The sequence below is a fragment of the Scomber scombrus genome, chromosome 14, assembly GCF_963691925.1.
Source record: "Scomber scombrus chromosome 14, fScoSco1.1, whole genome shotgun sequence".
NCBI classification, from domain to species: Eukaryota; Metazoa; Chordata; class Actinopteri; order Scombriformes; family Scombridae; genus Scomber; species Scomber scombrus.
In genome coordinates, this window is record NC_084983.1 from 17,332,486 (window position 1) to 17,346,718 (window position 14,233).

The 14,233-nt window shown below is 35.2% G+C and overlaps 1 protein-coding gene across 1 annotated transcript; it reads right to left on the minus strand.

Moving 5' to 3' along the window:
• Positions 1 to 714: 714 nt before the first annotated feature.
• Positions 715 to 11,372, minus strand: htr3a (5-hydroxytryptamine (serotonin) receptor 3A). Its single transcript, XM_062432926.1, has 9 exons — positions 11,300 to 11,372; positions 9,836 to 9,999; positions 8,352 to 8,396; positions 7,842 to 7,951; positions 7,559 to 7,728; positions 5,831 to 5,991; positions 3,807 to 4,017; positions 2,414 to 2,650; positions 715 to 1,028 (listed from the first exon to the last, which is right to left on the minus strand). Exons 1-9 carry the CDS (start codon positions 11,370 to 11,372, stop codon positions 715 to 717), a joined length of 1,485 nt encoding a protein of 494 aa, XP_062288910.1.
• Between the last annotated feature and the right edge of the window lie 2,861 nt (positions 11,373 to 14,233).

Genomic DNA, 14,233 nt, shown 5'->3' on the forward strand with positions numbered 1-14,233 from the left:
GAAGCAGTGATATCAAAATTTTACAGATAACAGATGTGATGTCAGTCAGTTTTTAGGCTTTTAAAGGTACATATATTTGCTCATAAGTTAACATTCACTTGGGAAGTGGATGAACATTATTTTAAATGGACTTTTTAATTTTACCCCCAACATTTTCTACTGGTATTTTATTACTTAAAAAAAGATCTACTATAATCAGAAGTTTAGGGCTTCTTAGCCACATGAAACATGTAAATTACACATGTATACAAATCCACTCTTCCTTTCTTCTGGTAATTCAGGTAAATGAATGTATTTATGTTTTTTTATAGTACTGCTTTGATATTTGCACTTTAATCATAATGGTGAATAATAATTGATAAGCATGTGTGGCAGTGTGTCAATTTTCAAACCTAAAAGGTTTCAAGCTGGCTCTGAAAAAGCTTCTCAAAAGACATTTACATCTTTGGAGAAACTCAAAAGCAAAAACAAAAAGATGATAAAGAATAGCCTGCTGTTTTCAGGGATTATAGTGGCAAACCCAATTGGTCACCTTTGAATCTGCACACTGTCGACTCCAACTACAGGAGCCGCTCTCTTGTTCCTTAACTATGCGAGTGCCTCCCTGTACCCAGAGCTCCACAGACACACAGAGCAACTAACTCAGATGATCTTAACTTCACGCTCAACCCACTGAGCTTGTGTCCACAGCACTATACAGTACAGCAGCGAGGCTCAGGCGACCTGCCACACCGACCACAGCGTGCCCAGTGTGATGCTGTACGCCACCACAGCCACCAGGTACACTCTGAAGAGCAGCACGTCCAGCACGTAGCCGACCTGCAGCCACTCCTTCGCCACTTCCCGACACCTGTCCCTCTTCTCCAGGAAGTGGCGGATCGCTGTCACTTCCTGCAGGATGTTGTCCATGACAGGTGGGGTGGGGTCTCTGGAGGGGGGAAGGCCCAGTCCGAGCAACCCGCTTTCTCTGTCGTGATGGCTGAGTCTTCGGACTATCTCACAGGTGTGGTGGTGGTGGGTGCACTGGGCTGAAGGACCAGACATGGATAAGCTTCACTTTTATTTGGAAAGGCATTGGAGTATAACTTTTATGGAGGTTTAAAGGGTAAAAGGAGACATAACATGCACATTTCAAGGTTTATATTCATGTTCTGGGGCTCAACTGGAATACATTTATATGATTTATCCTCATTTATTTTCATTCAGCCCTTCTGTTCAGTTCAGGACATTTTAGTTCCTGTCTCTTTAAGACCCTCCTACCAATGAGCTCACACTGTTGTGATTTGTCAGCGGTTCCAGACGCTACATACACAAATGCTCAGTCTCTAATCACATGCTTCTGTATTTATACTTAATATTTTGAGTGCATAAGTGCGTTCAAACTGAGAAGAATGTGGTACACTATGATTGATGTCAAAAAGTTGAGACATTCACCTCAAACTTTGGAAGTTTGACCATGTTTAACATCGACATCAGTCATCATAACTGTATATAAATAACAGAAAAATCACAAAAAGCTTGAAATAGTCCCCTTTAAAGCAAAGGTCTAGCATTTAGGGGAATTTTGCTTGATTGCTGTCGTACCCAACTCAGATTAAATTTGTGATATGTATCTTCCTGCATCAGTAAAGACATTGGATGTGTTTAGTTTACCTTAACCAAAGATGCAAATGTTGTGTCAGTCTGTCAAAACTTCTTCACTCCCAAAACAAGATATCTTGACAACCACTGACCAGATTACTACATTCAGTTGTACATGAGAAATATATACCTCATTCATAATTAGATTTTAATGACTCTTTTTTTACAACTACATTTTTAACTCCCACTTCTGGTAAGACTTGTAGAATAGCCAGATTCTTTATTAAAGGTTGTGTTTAACAAGTGTAGGGGTGTAACGTACACTGCATCTAACTTACTTTAGTGTTGTTATACTGTATATTTGCTGTATCACCTTTTAGATCTAGATGGTGGTTGTAGAGATTTGCATGGCTAGAACTCATTTATTCATCTGTCCTGTCTCCTTAAAATTATGTTAATATGCTAATAAATTGCAACATGAGCTGTGAAGGAAACATAATGCAGCCCAAAATAATGGTTATATAATGAGGAATTAATGTATCTGCAAATTTGTCACTGACAACATATTTCATTTGTTTTCCCATTTGTTCACTTTTTTTCCCGCCCAAGCTGAGCTAACATTAGCCTCTAAGCATCCATCAACCCGCCTTTTCTTTCCGGCAGCTGTTTTTTTTTTCCTGCTGAAACTTCTTCAACCACGGAAGGGAAACTAATGAGTGAAATAAGCTGCTGCAGTGTATTCGGGTTTGATGAGAAACCTGAATTAACTTCTTTCTTAATGGCGCTAGACTGAAAACAAGTTGTACGCTACATGTGTCGACCTCTTCCTTACCCGTCCCATAGTTGTTATCCTTGTAGTGCTCCAGGTCAGACGCCTGGGAGGACAGTCTGGAGCAGAGTCGGTGCTTCTTGTGGATGCAGAAGAGGACTGCAGCTCTTTCCAACACCAGGTATTTCACCCAGTGGGGAACAGGCGGCTGCAGGTCCTGCTTGTGGACCAGACGCACAATCAGCACAGTTTCCGTCAGGCTGATCACCAGGAGAGCCATGCACACCACAAAGTACACACCTAAGGGGAAGGATGGTAGAGTAGAGGACGGGTAAAAATAAGATAAGGGCAGGAAATTATTTAAAAGCATGAAATTGAAACTTCTTAAATGCATCTGTACATGTTTGAGCCTGAATCAAATCTAAAATATGTGAGTGGACAAGGCGAGAAGCCAATGGTGAACGTTAGCAAGAGCCTTAGCATCAAAGGCTACAGCTGTTTGTGGGCATGTGTGAACAATCTGATGTCATCACAAGGAAGAAAGGAAGTAAAGGTAACGTTATCATGGATGTATTATAAGAGCTGGATAGGGATTATCTGCGCAGACCCAGTGGCCATTTGCAGTATTGCAACTAAAAATCCCTCTGCGGCCCAAAATCATTTTCCCTATACACCACAATTTTAAAAGAGACGTCTGTAAAACGTGTGTCTTTCTATCGTGTATTTTTTATCCATGGAGGTTTTGTATGTGTAAAAGCTATTTAAACATCTGTGACAATGTATCATTACAATGTAAAGTCTGTGGGCCGAGCGGTAACTTGCAGGTGGGGCCAGCGGGGAAAACACTACTGCAACTATTCAGTGGGCTGCATAACACGGAAGTAAACCCGGAAGCTAGAAACTTTTGCGCCAGCCAAGCAATTCTCATAGGATTGAATGGGTGCAATTTTTGGTCCAATATCCAGCTTTTATAATACGTCCAGAAAAGTTATAAACAAAGCATTTGGAGCAGGTTGAAGCTTGGGCTTTTGAAATTTTAGAACTTTGACAATGTTTAACATCAACATCCAACACCTTCATAATATAGAAATAACAGAAAATCATGCATGATATGTCTACTTTTAATCCGTGCTTCTTCCGAAAATGGTAGTGTCTGTTATAGGCCTATGATTTAGTGGTAACTTCTTAAGGATTTTGCTGTCTTACACCCAATACATGCTGGGATAGTCACTAGCTCTCCAAAATCCTTGTAAAATCATTGTAAAATTGTCTTTTCCCTTAACAAATCCATCCACATCGTAGTTTACCTTTCTTTCATTTTTCCCCCTTTTTAATGTCACATCAATTTACACAGTTAAAATGAAATAATCATCAGGCAAAATCATTTATAGTACAAAGATGACAGTCCTTGCAGGGACCTTGTTCTGAATGATAGGCAGTGATTGATGCCAGTCACCTATTAGGGGGGTTCCTATGGCGGTGGCAGGCAGAGTGTCAGATACAATGATGAGGAAGACAGAGTAGCCCAGCAGCAAGGTGATCTTGAAGGAAACCCTCTCTCCGCTGTCTGGTGGCAGATAGAAACCAACGATGTCCATCACCATCAGGAAGATACTGGGCAGCAGCAAGTTCACAGTGTAGAACAATGGCCGCCGCCGGATAACCACCTGAGAGAATATAGTTTAATTAGGAAATGTACCTGAGCACCTGGAATACTTTCTGTGCAGCAAATAAAGTTAATAATAATAATAATATTAACAATAATAATAATAAACTTAATAAACTTTATTATAGACCTTTCATATAAGGTATGTAGCTCAAAGTGCTTTACCAATAAAAAATAAAATCACAGCAAATAAACAGGATTAAAAAAATAGTAAAAAAGACAAATAGTTTTTAAAAAAAAAAGACATTCAGAAAAAAATAAGGTTAAAAAAATTAAATAAAAAATTTCAGATGTCATTTATAAAATTTCAGGCATTTCACATATCTTATAGCATAATTAAAGAATGCTTTGCTTCTTATTTTCTTATGGACATAAATTTAAAAACCTCAGCTGTGGATGACCTGAGATCTCGTGAGAGATTGTAAAACGACAGAGAGTCTAGTCCCAAACCATTCAGAGCTTTAAAAACAAGTAAAATAACCTTAAAATCTATTCTAAAAGACTCTGGGAGCCAGTGAAGTGAAGCTAAAACTCTATTCTGCATGTTTGTTTAATACATATAAAAGCAGACATGTATGTAAACAACAGTATTGTGACGGTCTCTCTGCTTTGCTGCTCCTGTAACTGCCGTATTCTGTCTTTAGGTGTGTCTTAGGTTTCTGATTAGCTCGTGCTTTCATCAGCAGGATGAGTCACACCTGAGCCCAATGTGCTTCATATATAAAGCCAGAGAAGCTTACAGTCTAGTCTTTCTCCTCTTCCTGACATGATGTGTTGCTTGTTTTGGTTCTTTTACTTTGTTTCACCACACATCATCCACTCCCTGCATGACTGCTTTTATCTATCTGTTGTTCTATGTTAATTTTGACTACTACATTTACTTTTGCACTACCAAATATCCGTGTGTCTCTCCTTTTCTGCCACAATCTAGAGCCGGGCTGTGATAATATCTAAGCATTCAGTATTTCTGGCCACTGTTTCCAGCTGTAGCACAGGTTGCCAGATGCTACAGAGAAACATTTTCATAACACTACACCAGACTAACCACATCCTAAATCATCCTAAAAAAAGTTATTTAATGCATACACATGGGACTAATGCATCTTCTTATCTTATTCCCCAAAAAGTAAGCAAGAATGCATATAGAGAATAAAGTACAAACATGCCTGTGGGCAGTTTTTGTTATATTTGGACCGCAGTTACTTAATACATTTTACAGTTTGAGTTCTTTCAGGGTTTCGTTTTTTTTTTGCTTTTTATTATAGCGTTGATAGTAGAAATATAGAAGTTAGAAGAGAGAAGAGGGAGACGGGGGAATAACATGAACCACCAAAAGTCCCTGACCTAATTTGAACAGGGAACTTTGTGGTTCTTGGTTACGACTTTAAACCCCTCGGCCAGCAGGCACCTCATTAATTTTGCGGTTTCTCAACACTATTCATGGCCTTTTAAAATTTTAAAGAAAAAGATTTTTCTCCCTCTAGTCATACGCACTCAGTAACTGTCACATTTAAGTCAATCCTTCTCATTTTGAATCTAAAACTCTTGACACACTGCTACTAACAGGGACATTTCACAGCTGATTATGTATTCTTATATAGTATTCTTTCAGGCTGGACTTGCTTATGATGTTTTTTGCATTGTTATGACAGAGTAGGAACACAGTTTTTAATTAAAGGAAGAGAGCAAAGAAGATAAAAAATAAAGCAAGACAATAAAAGCCAGGTATTGAGAACAGTTAAAAGAAGATGCACAATCCCATATTTGTGCTACGTACATAAATAGAAACTTACAATCCTTACTTATATACTCACATGAAACTTCATCTCAGCGTAATAATCGTCATTGTCCACACTGAAGATCTTGTAGTTGGACAGAATATGAAGTAGCTCCCACTCTCCTTGGTTCATGAAGACACTCTTGTCCTCCCTGAGCTCCTCGGGGGTTCGCATCAGGGTGATGTTGATGTCATCAACTGCAGATCGAAACACAACGTCGGGAGCAGTGTGAGACGGCCGTGGCAACAACTTACCCTTCACCTATCTCACGGCTGTCTGAGCACATGTAGCACAGCAGGGGAGAGTTTGTGGATGCACTGAACATAAAGTGCTGTTTCACTTAGGTTTTTTTGGATGAGAGGAGTTAGTCTGGGTTTTTTTGGATGTTATTTTTTATTGCCTTTTGAATATTCCTTATTGCATGTTTGTTAGTGGAAGTGTTTATTGTTAAATCACAAAAAAATATATAGATGTAGTGTGAAAAATCCATTGAGAAATGATGATGGGACAGGCCTAATTTTGGTTAAATATTTTAGTATCCATATTTATTTTTAATTGCAGAACTTGTAAGTAAAACATTTCTAACATTCCTCATCGAGTAATCCCTCTATGGGGAAAATTAAAATGGTTTTGTTATATGGGTCAATGAGGTTTATTTTGTGTCCATGTGGTTTAGTCAAATATAAAGGGGTTAAAATGTGAAAATAAACGTATGAATAACTTGCACACATTCTTTTTTTGTCGACCCAGCATCAAATTTCTGCTTTTAATCCATTTTGAGATAATATATTAGAGGATTATGGCAAAAATGTCTAAGTGGTGTAACCATAAAAACTTTGTTTTATAATTCAACTTGCTTAAAAACACTAAATTTTCAATAAAACACCATATCAACTAGTTTGGCATGATCTTACATTATAACTTTTTATATTAAATAAAGGTAATGGAATACAATTGTTCTAAATATTACATTTAATCTGGGGAATTATGTCAATCAGGAACCATTTACATGTTTTAAATGAAGTAATTATTAGTATAAGTCCACTTAAATACACTGTAGGTGGATAAACTATTTAATATTTATCATTATTTTGTGGTTACACCATTTGACATTTTCAGGAGCATTCAGTCTTGCTTTTGTTTGTTTTTTTAAATGGTGCAAATGCCATTTCAAATGACATAAAACCAACAAAAATACAAAAATTTACATTTTAACAAACCTGATGCTGCTTTTAAAACTATTTTTAAAGATATGTTTTAATTGCTCATCTTGCCAACCCTTATTTGTCACTAACCCATATATTTTTGTAATGGTCAGCTTAAAGGATAATTCCTGTTTATTTTAACTTTGCTCATATTTATGTAGTTTTGTCCATCTTACCTATCCATCGTGGTAATCCCTTTTATTCCCTGTTGTTTTCATTTAATGCAGGTTCAAATTCATGTTCATATACTCACTCATACATGTTTCTAGTAGCAGTGAATATCATTCTGTACGTACTTTGAGACGCTATTATTTCCAGAAAATGTTTGCCCACACACATCCACATAGAGGATGTATGTCAATATGTTGTCATTTAATGAAAACTATTTTAGTAAACCAAAATCTATCTAACATCAAACTCAGAAAAACAGATTCTGGCAGTGACTTTTATTTCTGTATGAAGATTAAAACTTAGAACAAAATGGGAAAATGCGTGAAAGCACAAAAAAAAAAGGCAGTTAAATTATAAATGTGCCTGAAGTAAGAGATGAATGTCTTACTGGTATGAAGCCAGCTCTGGAAGGTGAGGCTGCATTTCTGGACGTCGAATGGAAAGTTGTAGATGTTGAGAGTGCATGCTGTAACAACCTGGATGGGTTTATAGTTACGCACCAGTCCATCATGTGTCACATACACATAAGGTATATCTGGAGACTTTCCCACATCTACACTGCAGGTCAGAGACAGAAATGTGAACAACAGTTTGTTTCAGAGAACAGATAAAAAAGGCTCCGAGCCAACTGAATCCATCTAAATAACAATAGTAACATCGGCGGCTCTTACAACTCATTGATGAGGATGTCAGGCACCCACACATTTGCGGTCGGTAAAGATACTTGTTTAACTTCATCAAAGTCTTCTGGGTTCCAGACGAGGAATTCATCCGTCCACGACTAAAATGTTCAAGAATGGAGGAAGCTGAACAGTGTTATTCTTGTAAAATTGTGTATTTTTTTGCTGCACTGTGTGTATAAACAGAACTGCACCAGGAGTAACTTATTAAAGGATAAAACCATATGTTGTAGGCATACTGTAGAAGTGTGTCACAGTGTTCAATCAATCAATATAAATAAAAATAGATTGATAAGTTACTCATGTTGTAGCTCTGTCTATTTATACTCATTTTACATTAGATCATGTTTTTAAGTACCTTTATTAACACATATATTTATTAATACATATGTAAAGTAAGAGTTTATAATATCATAATACAACAAGTTGTTTAATGTGCCCAATATTTAATAGATAAATAATGCAGTGAAGCGTTATTTATCTGGTGTCTTTATCTCTTACCTGTCTGTACCACACGTATGTTGTCAAAACCTGGTTCTTCTCATCCTGTGTTAAGAAAACGGGAAGAAATTGTTTTATGACATTACACATTCATTAAACCTTATAATCTTATATTCATATGATATTCATAAATATTCATATAATGTCCTTCATATATGTGTAAATAACTTTAAAATGCTTCAACTTGCACCAGTGGGAATATTTGGCACAAACATTTAATCAGATTTGAACATTTTGCCAATAATAACACACAATAATCCAACCAAATATTTTCTTTTTTTCAGATAATCAGTTTGCATCTCTTGCATAAGAGGGAGAGCTACCGGTCCAACATAAACATATTTAATAAGATAAGATAAGATGTTTTTTAATTAATCCCATGATGGGAAAATTTGCAGTATTGCAGCAGTAAAGTGGATAATAAAAACAGAAAAGCATCAATAAAAAAGAATAAAGAACATTAAATAATAAGTATAAAAGCAATAAAAAAAACAAAGGTAGTAATATAACTGAAATCAGAAGTATACCTGAAATACTAATATTGCACCGTAGTGAACAATAATAGAAATGCTTCTGGAAACTTTGAGACACTGAGGCTCAAAAACTAAAGTGAATTCATATCAAGGTGATGCATTAATGCAAAAATCATATTTATCAATTTAGAAGTGTTTTAATTAAAACCAATAATCTCAGATATCTTCACGAGCCATGAAAGCTCCTGGTTTACTGCAAGAATGTCATCTGGTTTGTGTTAGTTTAACTGAATATGCATTTGGGATTATGCACCACTGAAGCACAAAATCAACAGACATGATAAGGGTCTTAAAGTGATTACTGGTGAGGTTGGTTTTACGTATTTCCTAATCATAAGATCCTTCCATAAAGAAGAGAAGTCCCTGTGTCAACGTTTGTGTTTATATGGGTTTTTCATAAATTCATTCCAGCTAATAAAACAGGCAGTTTTCCTCCGAATGCCTTAAAAAAGCTGGATAATAATGTAATGTTCATTTAAAGTGTTACATACCTAATAAAACCAAGTGTATGAGTAATTGTGTAGATGAAATATGGCATATACTGTACTGTACTGTAAAACAATAATTAAAGAGGTGAGCTGGATATAAATAACACTGTGACATTGTTTAACCCTTACATACTGTTCAGGGTCAAATTTAACCCATTTTAACATTGGAGAGCTGTAAAAACACCATATACACATTTCTGCTATAGGTGGACTTTGTCTAATGTGACCCTGAACGTCCAAATTTGACCTGTATGTTTTACAAAAAATCGCTTTTTCAAATCAAAAATCACCATAAAATAGTGATTGCGAATATCTTTTTTCCATATATACACTCTTTATTAAGGACTAATCAACCATTAATTAATAACTAATGGGAATTTATAAATGTGAATTGGTGCAGGGACAGAATATGAACAGTATGTGAGGGTTAATATGACTCATTTGTGCAGCATTAGTAACTCACCACATTGAGGATGGAGTAAACCATGAGGTCAATGGCAACGATAGTGGAAGTCCTCCAGTCTTTCACTGGTCTCACTCCTTTTTTATATCCTGCGCTCAAAAACTCAGACAGACGCACTAAGGTGGCGTTGGCAAAGCGTCCCGAGCTGCTGCTGAGCTTCTTCACTGGAAAAGTTATAAAACATCATTTACAGTTGAATGAAGATGTCAGACATGCAGCACAGTGTTTCTATATCTATTATATCATCAGCAGAGTTATATGTTGCAAAACTCAATTAAAGTTATTGAATTACTGATTATAATTTATAAAAAGGAATCTTCACTGGCAAAAAAAGCTTCTGTATTTTAATGAGATTATTACACACAGATTGGCAGTGAATGACGTGAAAAGAAAGTTTAAATCAAGTATAATAATAGTTTATTTTATATGTTGTGAGAGCCTTATTGTGTGTGTGTATTTCCCTGCTAATGTTAGTATGTTGTGTTGTTGTATTGTTTGATTTATTATCATTACAATTACTAATTTATTTACTTTTGTTTAAATATTTTAAGTTTTAATGCTTTGTGCCTGAGGACTTCAAATACACGATGATTCACCTCATCTGATTATATTTTGAAATTTTGTAGAGAAAAAAAATTAACATGTTAAAATGTTAAAATATAAAATGTTTAATTAAGTGAACAGCTAGCTGGTTCAAGAAGAATACTACAGTATATTGAAATTTGAAATTTCATTGAATTTGAATTTGAAATTTCATTGAATTTGAATTTGAATTTGAATGCAATGAAATGTTTTTATTTAACGTTACTAACTTTTTTCACCTATCAAAGTGTTAGTGTTTATTTTTCTTTATCTTTGCAAGAGTACAGATCAAATAAACGAAACATTTTAAAATCTATATTTTAAAATTATTTATCAGAGCAATGATGTCATTAATATCTAATGGCTTTATTTCACAACTCTGACCAAATAACTATATAGATATTTGCACAACATCCTATTTGTAGTATTACACATTTTGTCTTTTTAGGGATTTTTTTCACCAACTTTATGATATTTCTGACAGCAGTGATGTTATTTTTATTTACCTTTCATGACACTTTAATCTGAGTTATCCACCTAATAATCTTGAAAATACTAAATATTCAAATCTTTTATACTTTATTATATTAATTTGAAGTCTTCTTACTTTCAGAACATCTTAGTTGTAATATTATGATGCCATATCTAATATTTCATTTATTAAACTAAAGAGAAGTAAACCATAAAACCATAAATAAAACACATGGCTAGAATCTACTACTTATACTATAATAATAATGTAAAATTAAATCAAATGTTATGACTAATAATGTATCACACTATAAAACTATTTCAGAAATCTGTAATTTTACACTTTCTCTTGAGAATTAAAGAATGTAAATCACAGTGAAGGGACTGAGTGTAAAACAAAAGCTCCTGTACCTGTGCAGGCTCTTGATGCTCCTTGAATAAGAAAGAAAACAAGTGTTGTCCAGCAGGCTGATGAGAGTCTCATGGTGCCAGTTCACTTCACCTGTGTGTTTTCCCTTCCTGCTGTGGACCTCTGCCTGCTGCTCTGATGAAAAGCCTTGGGACGCCTGATGACCAATATCCTCCATATCCAATCCACTGTATCCATCACTTCACCTCGCATCCACTATCAAAACCTTGTTAGGGTCACTCAGCTCCTAAGGGTTTATCCATCTGCTCTGACGCCACTCGTTCCTCGTTCAATAAAGCAGCAGCAGCAGCATTGTGGAGATAAATGGATCTGAGAATAATGCAGTAATACGAGCTCTTGTGAGCGGATCGTATGTCATGTCTGAGCAGTCATTTAATTAAGTAATTCAACATCAAGTCAGTATATTACAGTAATCTGGAACAGTTAAGAGACTTGGTCTGGTTAGATGATTGGGACTCAGCATATAAATTATTTAGTGTTTAATTTTAGTGGATACTTGATCTATTGATTCCTGAAGTCAAAAATCATATTTACTTTTTAATGTGTCTACACTTATTTATTTATTTATTTATGCGTCAGTCTGTGTTATTTGTTCATGCTGTGATTCTGTATCATAAGGGCAAATAATATTGTCCCAAAAGAGAAGAATAGTTAAGAAACATTTAGAAAACAGTGTCAACTCGCTTAAAAATCTCAGCATTTTAAAGTCATTTATCATATCAAATTTAAACTGGACACAATTGCATATTTTTCCACTGTAATTCCTATATATTGAGAACCCATCGAAGGAAGTTCAAAGTTGCCAAAATCAAAAAATGTTTTAAATTTTTGTTTGTGCAAAAATCCAATGTTCATGTTTTTAAAGACATAATTAAATTTCACTGATAAATACACAAATACACACATTACCAAAAGTATGTTGACACCTGAATATATGTGTGATAGTTGAACATGTCTTCACAAAACATCTGGCTTTTATATTAAGATTCAAGGTTAATTTTACTGTCTTTATAAAACCATACAGCAGAATAAAACTGTTATCTGACAATAAGCAATATAAAACAATACAAACAGATATAATTACTAACAATAGGTCATGTTAAACATAAATAAGCTAAGCAATATGAATAGCCATACAAATAAAGAGTTGGACAAATATTATATAATTTAAATAAACCGTTAAACAATAAGAAAATAGTCAGCGTAGTTGTAGCAGCACATAAAATAAATACTAAGAACTAATGCTAGGCTTTTACAGTAGAATTAGTGAGCTGTGCCACTGATGTAAGGCCAATGTTTCAGTGTTTCAGTTCATCCCAAATGTGTTGGATGGGTTGAGATCCAGACTCTCTGCACGCCATCTAACTTCTTCCACACTAAACTGAGAAAACCTATTTATCAACCATGTTGAAACAGGAAAAGATATTTCCCAGAACTCGCTTATCTAAAATATAACTGTATGCCATGGCAATTAGATTTCCCTTCATTGGATCTTATGTGCCTAGTTCTGGACTGGGATGTCCATATACTTTAGTAGTACAGTGTAATTATCAGTGTACTCCAAAACATAACAATATATGCATAATTAAATAGGAAGAAATTGGTTGACCATGTGAAAATAAAAATGCAAGGTGTCTTTCCTGTTTACCTTATTTGCCCTGCAGTGTGAGTGAATTTGCACTTGTGAAAATAAATGTACAGTATTCCAGTTGCATGTTATATTTGGACTTGTTTTTCGCCATGTCTATAGCTGAATAATAGTTAATGTTCAGAAACTTAAAAGTAGATATAAGAGCTGTCAGTCATCTCCTTTTTCATTGTCCAGTTTTGTCCCAAACACTTGTAAAAACACAATTTCCTGAGCATCAAATCACATAAATTAAAACCATGAAGAATGTACACAGATGTATTAGGAGGTGTACTTCAAACACAGCAGTTTCTGAAAGCTGGTGCACTTCAGAAATAAAAAAAACACAGGATCAGGCTTGGTTTTACTATGTGAGGCTTTTATTCTCACTTAGACATCATGTATTATCGTCACAAAATTACCAACGTGCAGTTTAAAAGGCTTTGCTTTTATTTAAAAAAGAACAGATAACAAAGGTGAAACAGTACTGAGTAAACACTTATTCTTCAGCTCTCTTACAGAACATCATGTAACCGAGTCCACACTGGATGAAGAGGTTTACAGATACTGTGAAAATTACATTAATACCGATCCTTCCACCGACAAGTTCTCTCTGACGCACTTCTGATATTCCTATCATCACTATTAGGGGAACTAGCAGGGAATAGAGACACGGCAGCTGAGCTCTGAATGGGTTTTATTGATCTATTTTGTGGCAGTCAGATGGAGATTAAAGTATGAATACAATATCATAACATCACACTGGCGCTAAGGGTTTTTCTCTAGAGGGGCCACGTCGTTCTGCAGTATCTCTCTCTCCGGAAAACATCATAACACACTCGCTACACTAAAGTCCCTGTCATGATATGATGTCGCTATAAAGTAGGAATGCAATATCTAGAGGTTATGGAAACTGAATATTAAAGGTTTCACACAACTTTGATTGTATTTTTTTATATTTTCCTACACCCCTTAAGGTCTTAGTCACAGATGTGTAGGACCAAAAAGAAAAGAAAACCAAAGGATTTCACACATTGTCCATCATTAATCCATCCAACACTGTGTCACTAAAGTTAGTTCAGGTCATAGACAGTGTAGTGATAAGAAAATGTATTTATATGGAATTAATAGCTAAGATCAGGGAACATGGAAATATTGCTAAAAAAGACGATTAAATAGGGTTTAAACAAACAAGTTAGCCAAACTAATATGGAGCGATCAGCATTTTAACTACCTGTACTTTATCTTTGACCAACCCAGTTGCTAGCATTGCAATTACAACCATTTT

Coding starts and splice junctions, on each gene's coding strand:
- htr3a (XM_062432926.1), bottom strand. CDS start 11,372: ATGAGACTCTCATCAGCCTGCTGGACAACACTTGTTTTCTTTCTTATT. Junction 8,397..9,835: donor TTTACTCCATCCTCAATGTG/GTGAGTTACTAA, acceptor TTCTTAACACAG/GATGAGAAGAACCAGGTTTT. Junction 1,029..2,413: donor GGATAACAACTATGGGACGG/GTAAGGAAGAGG, acceptor CTGGTCCTTCAG/CCCAGTGCACCCACCACCAC.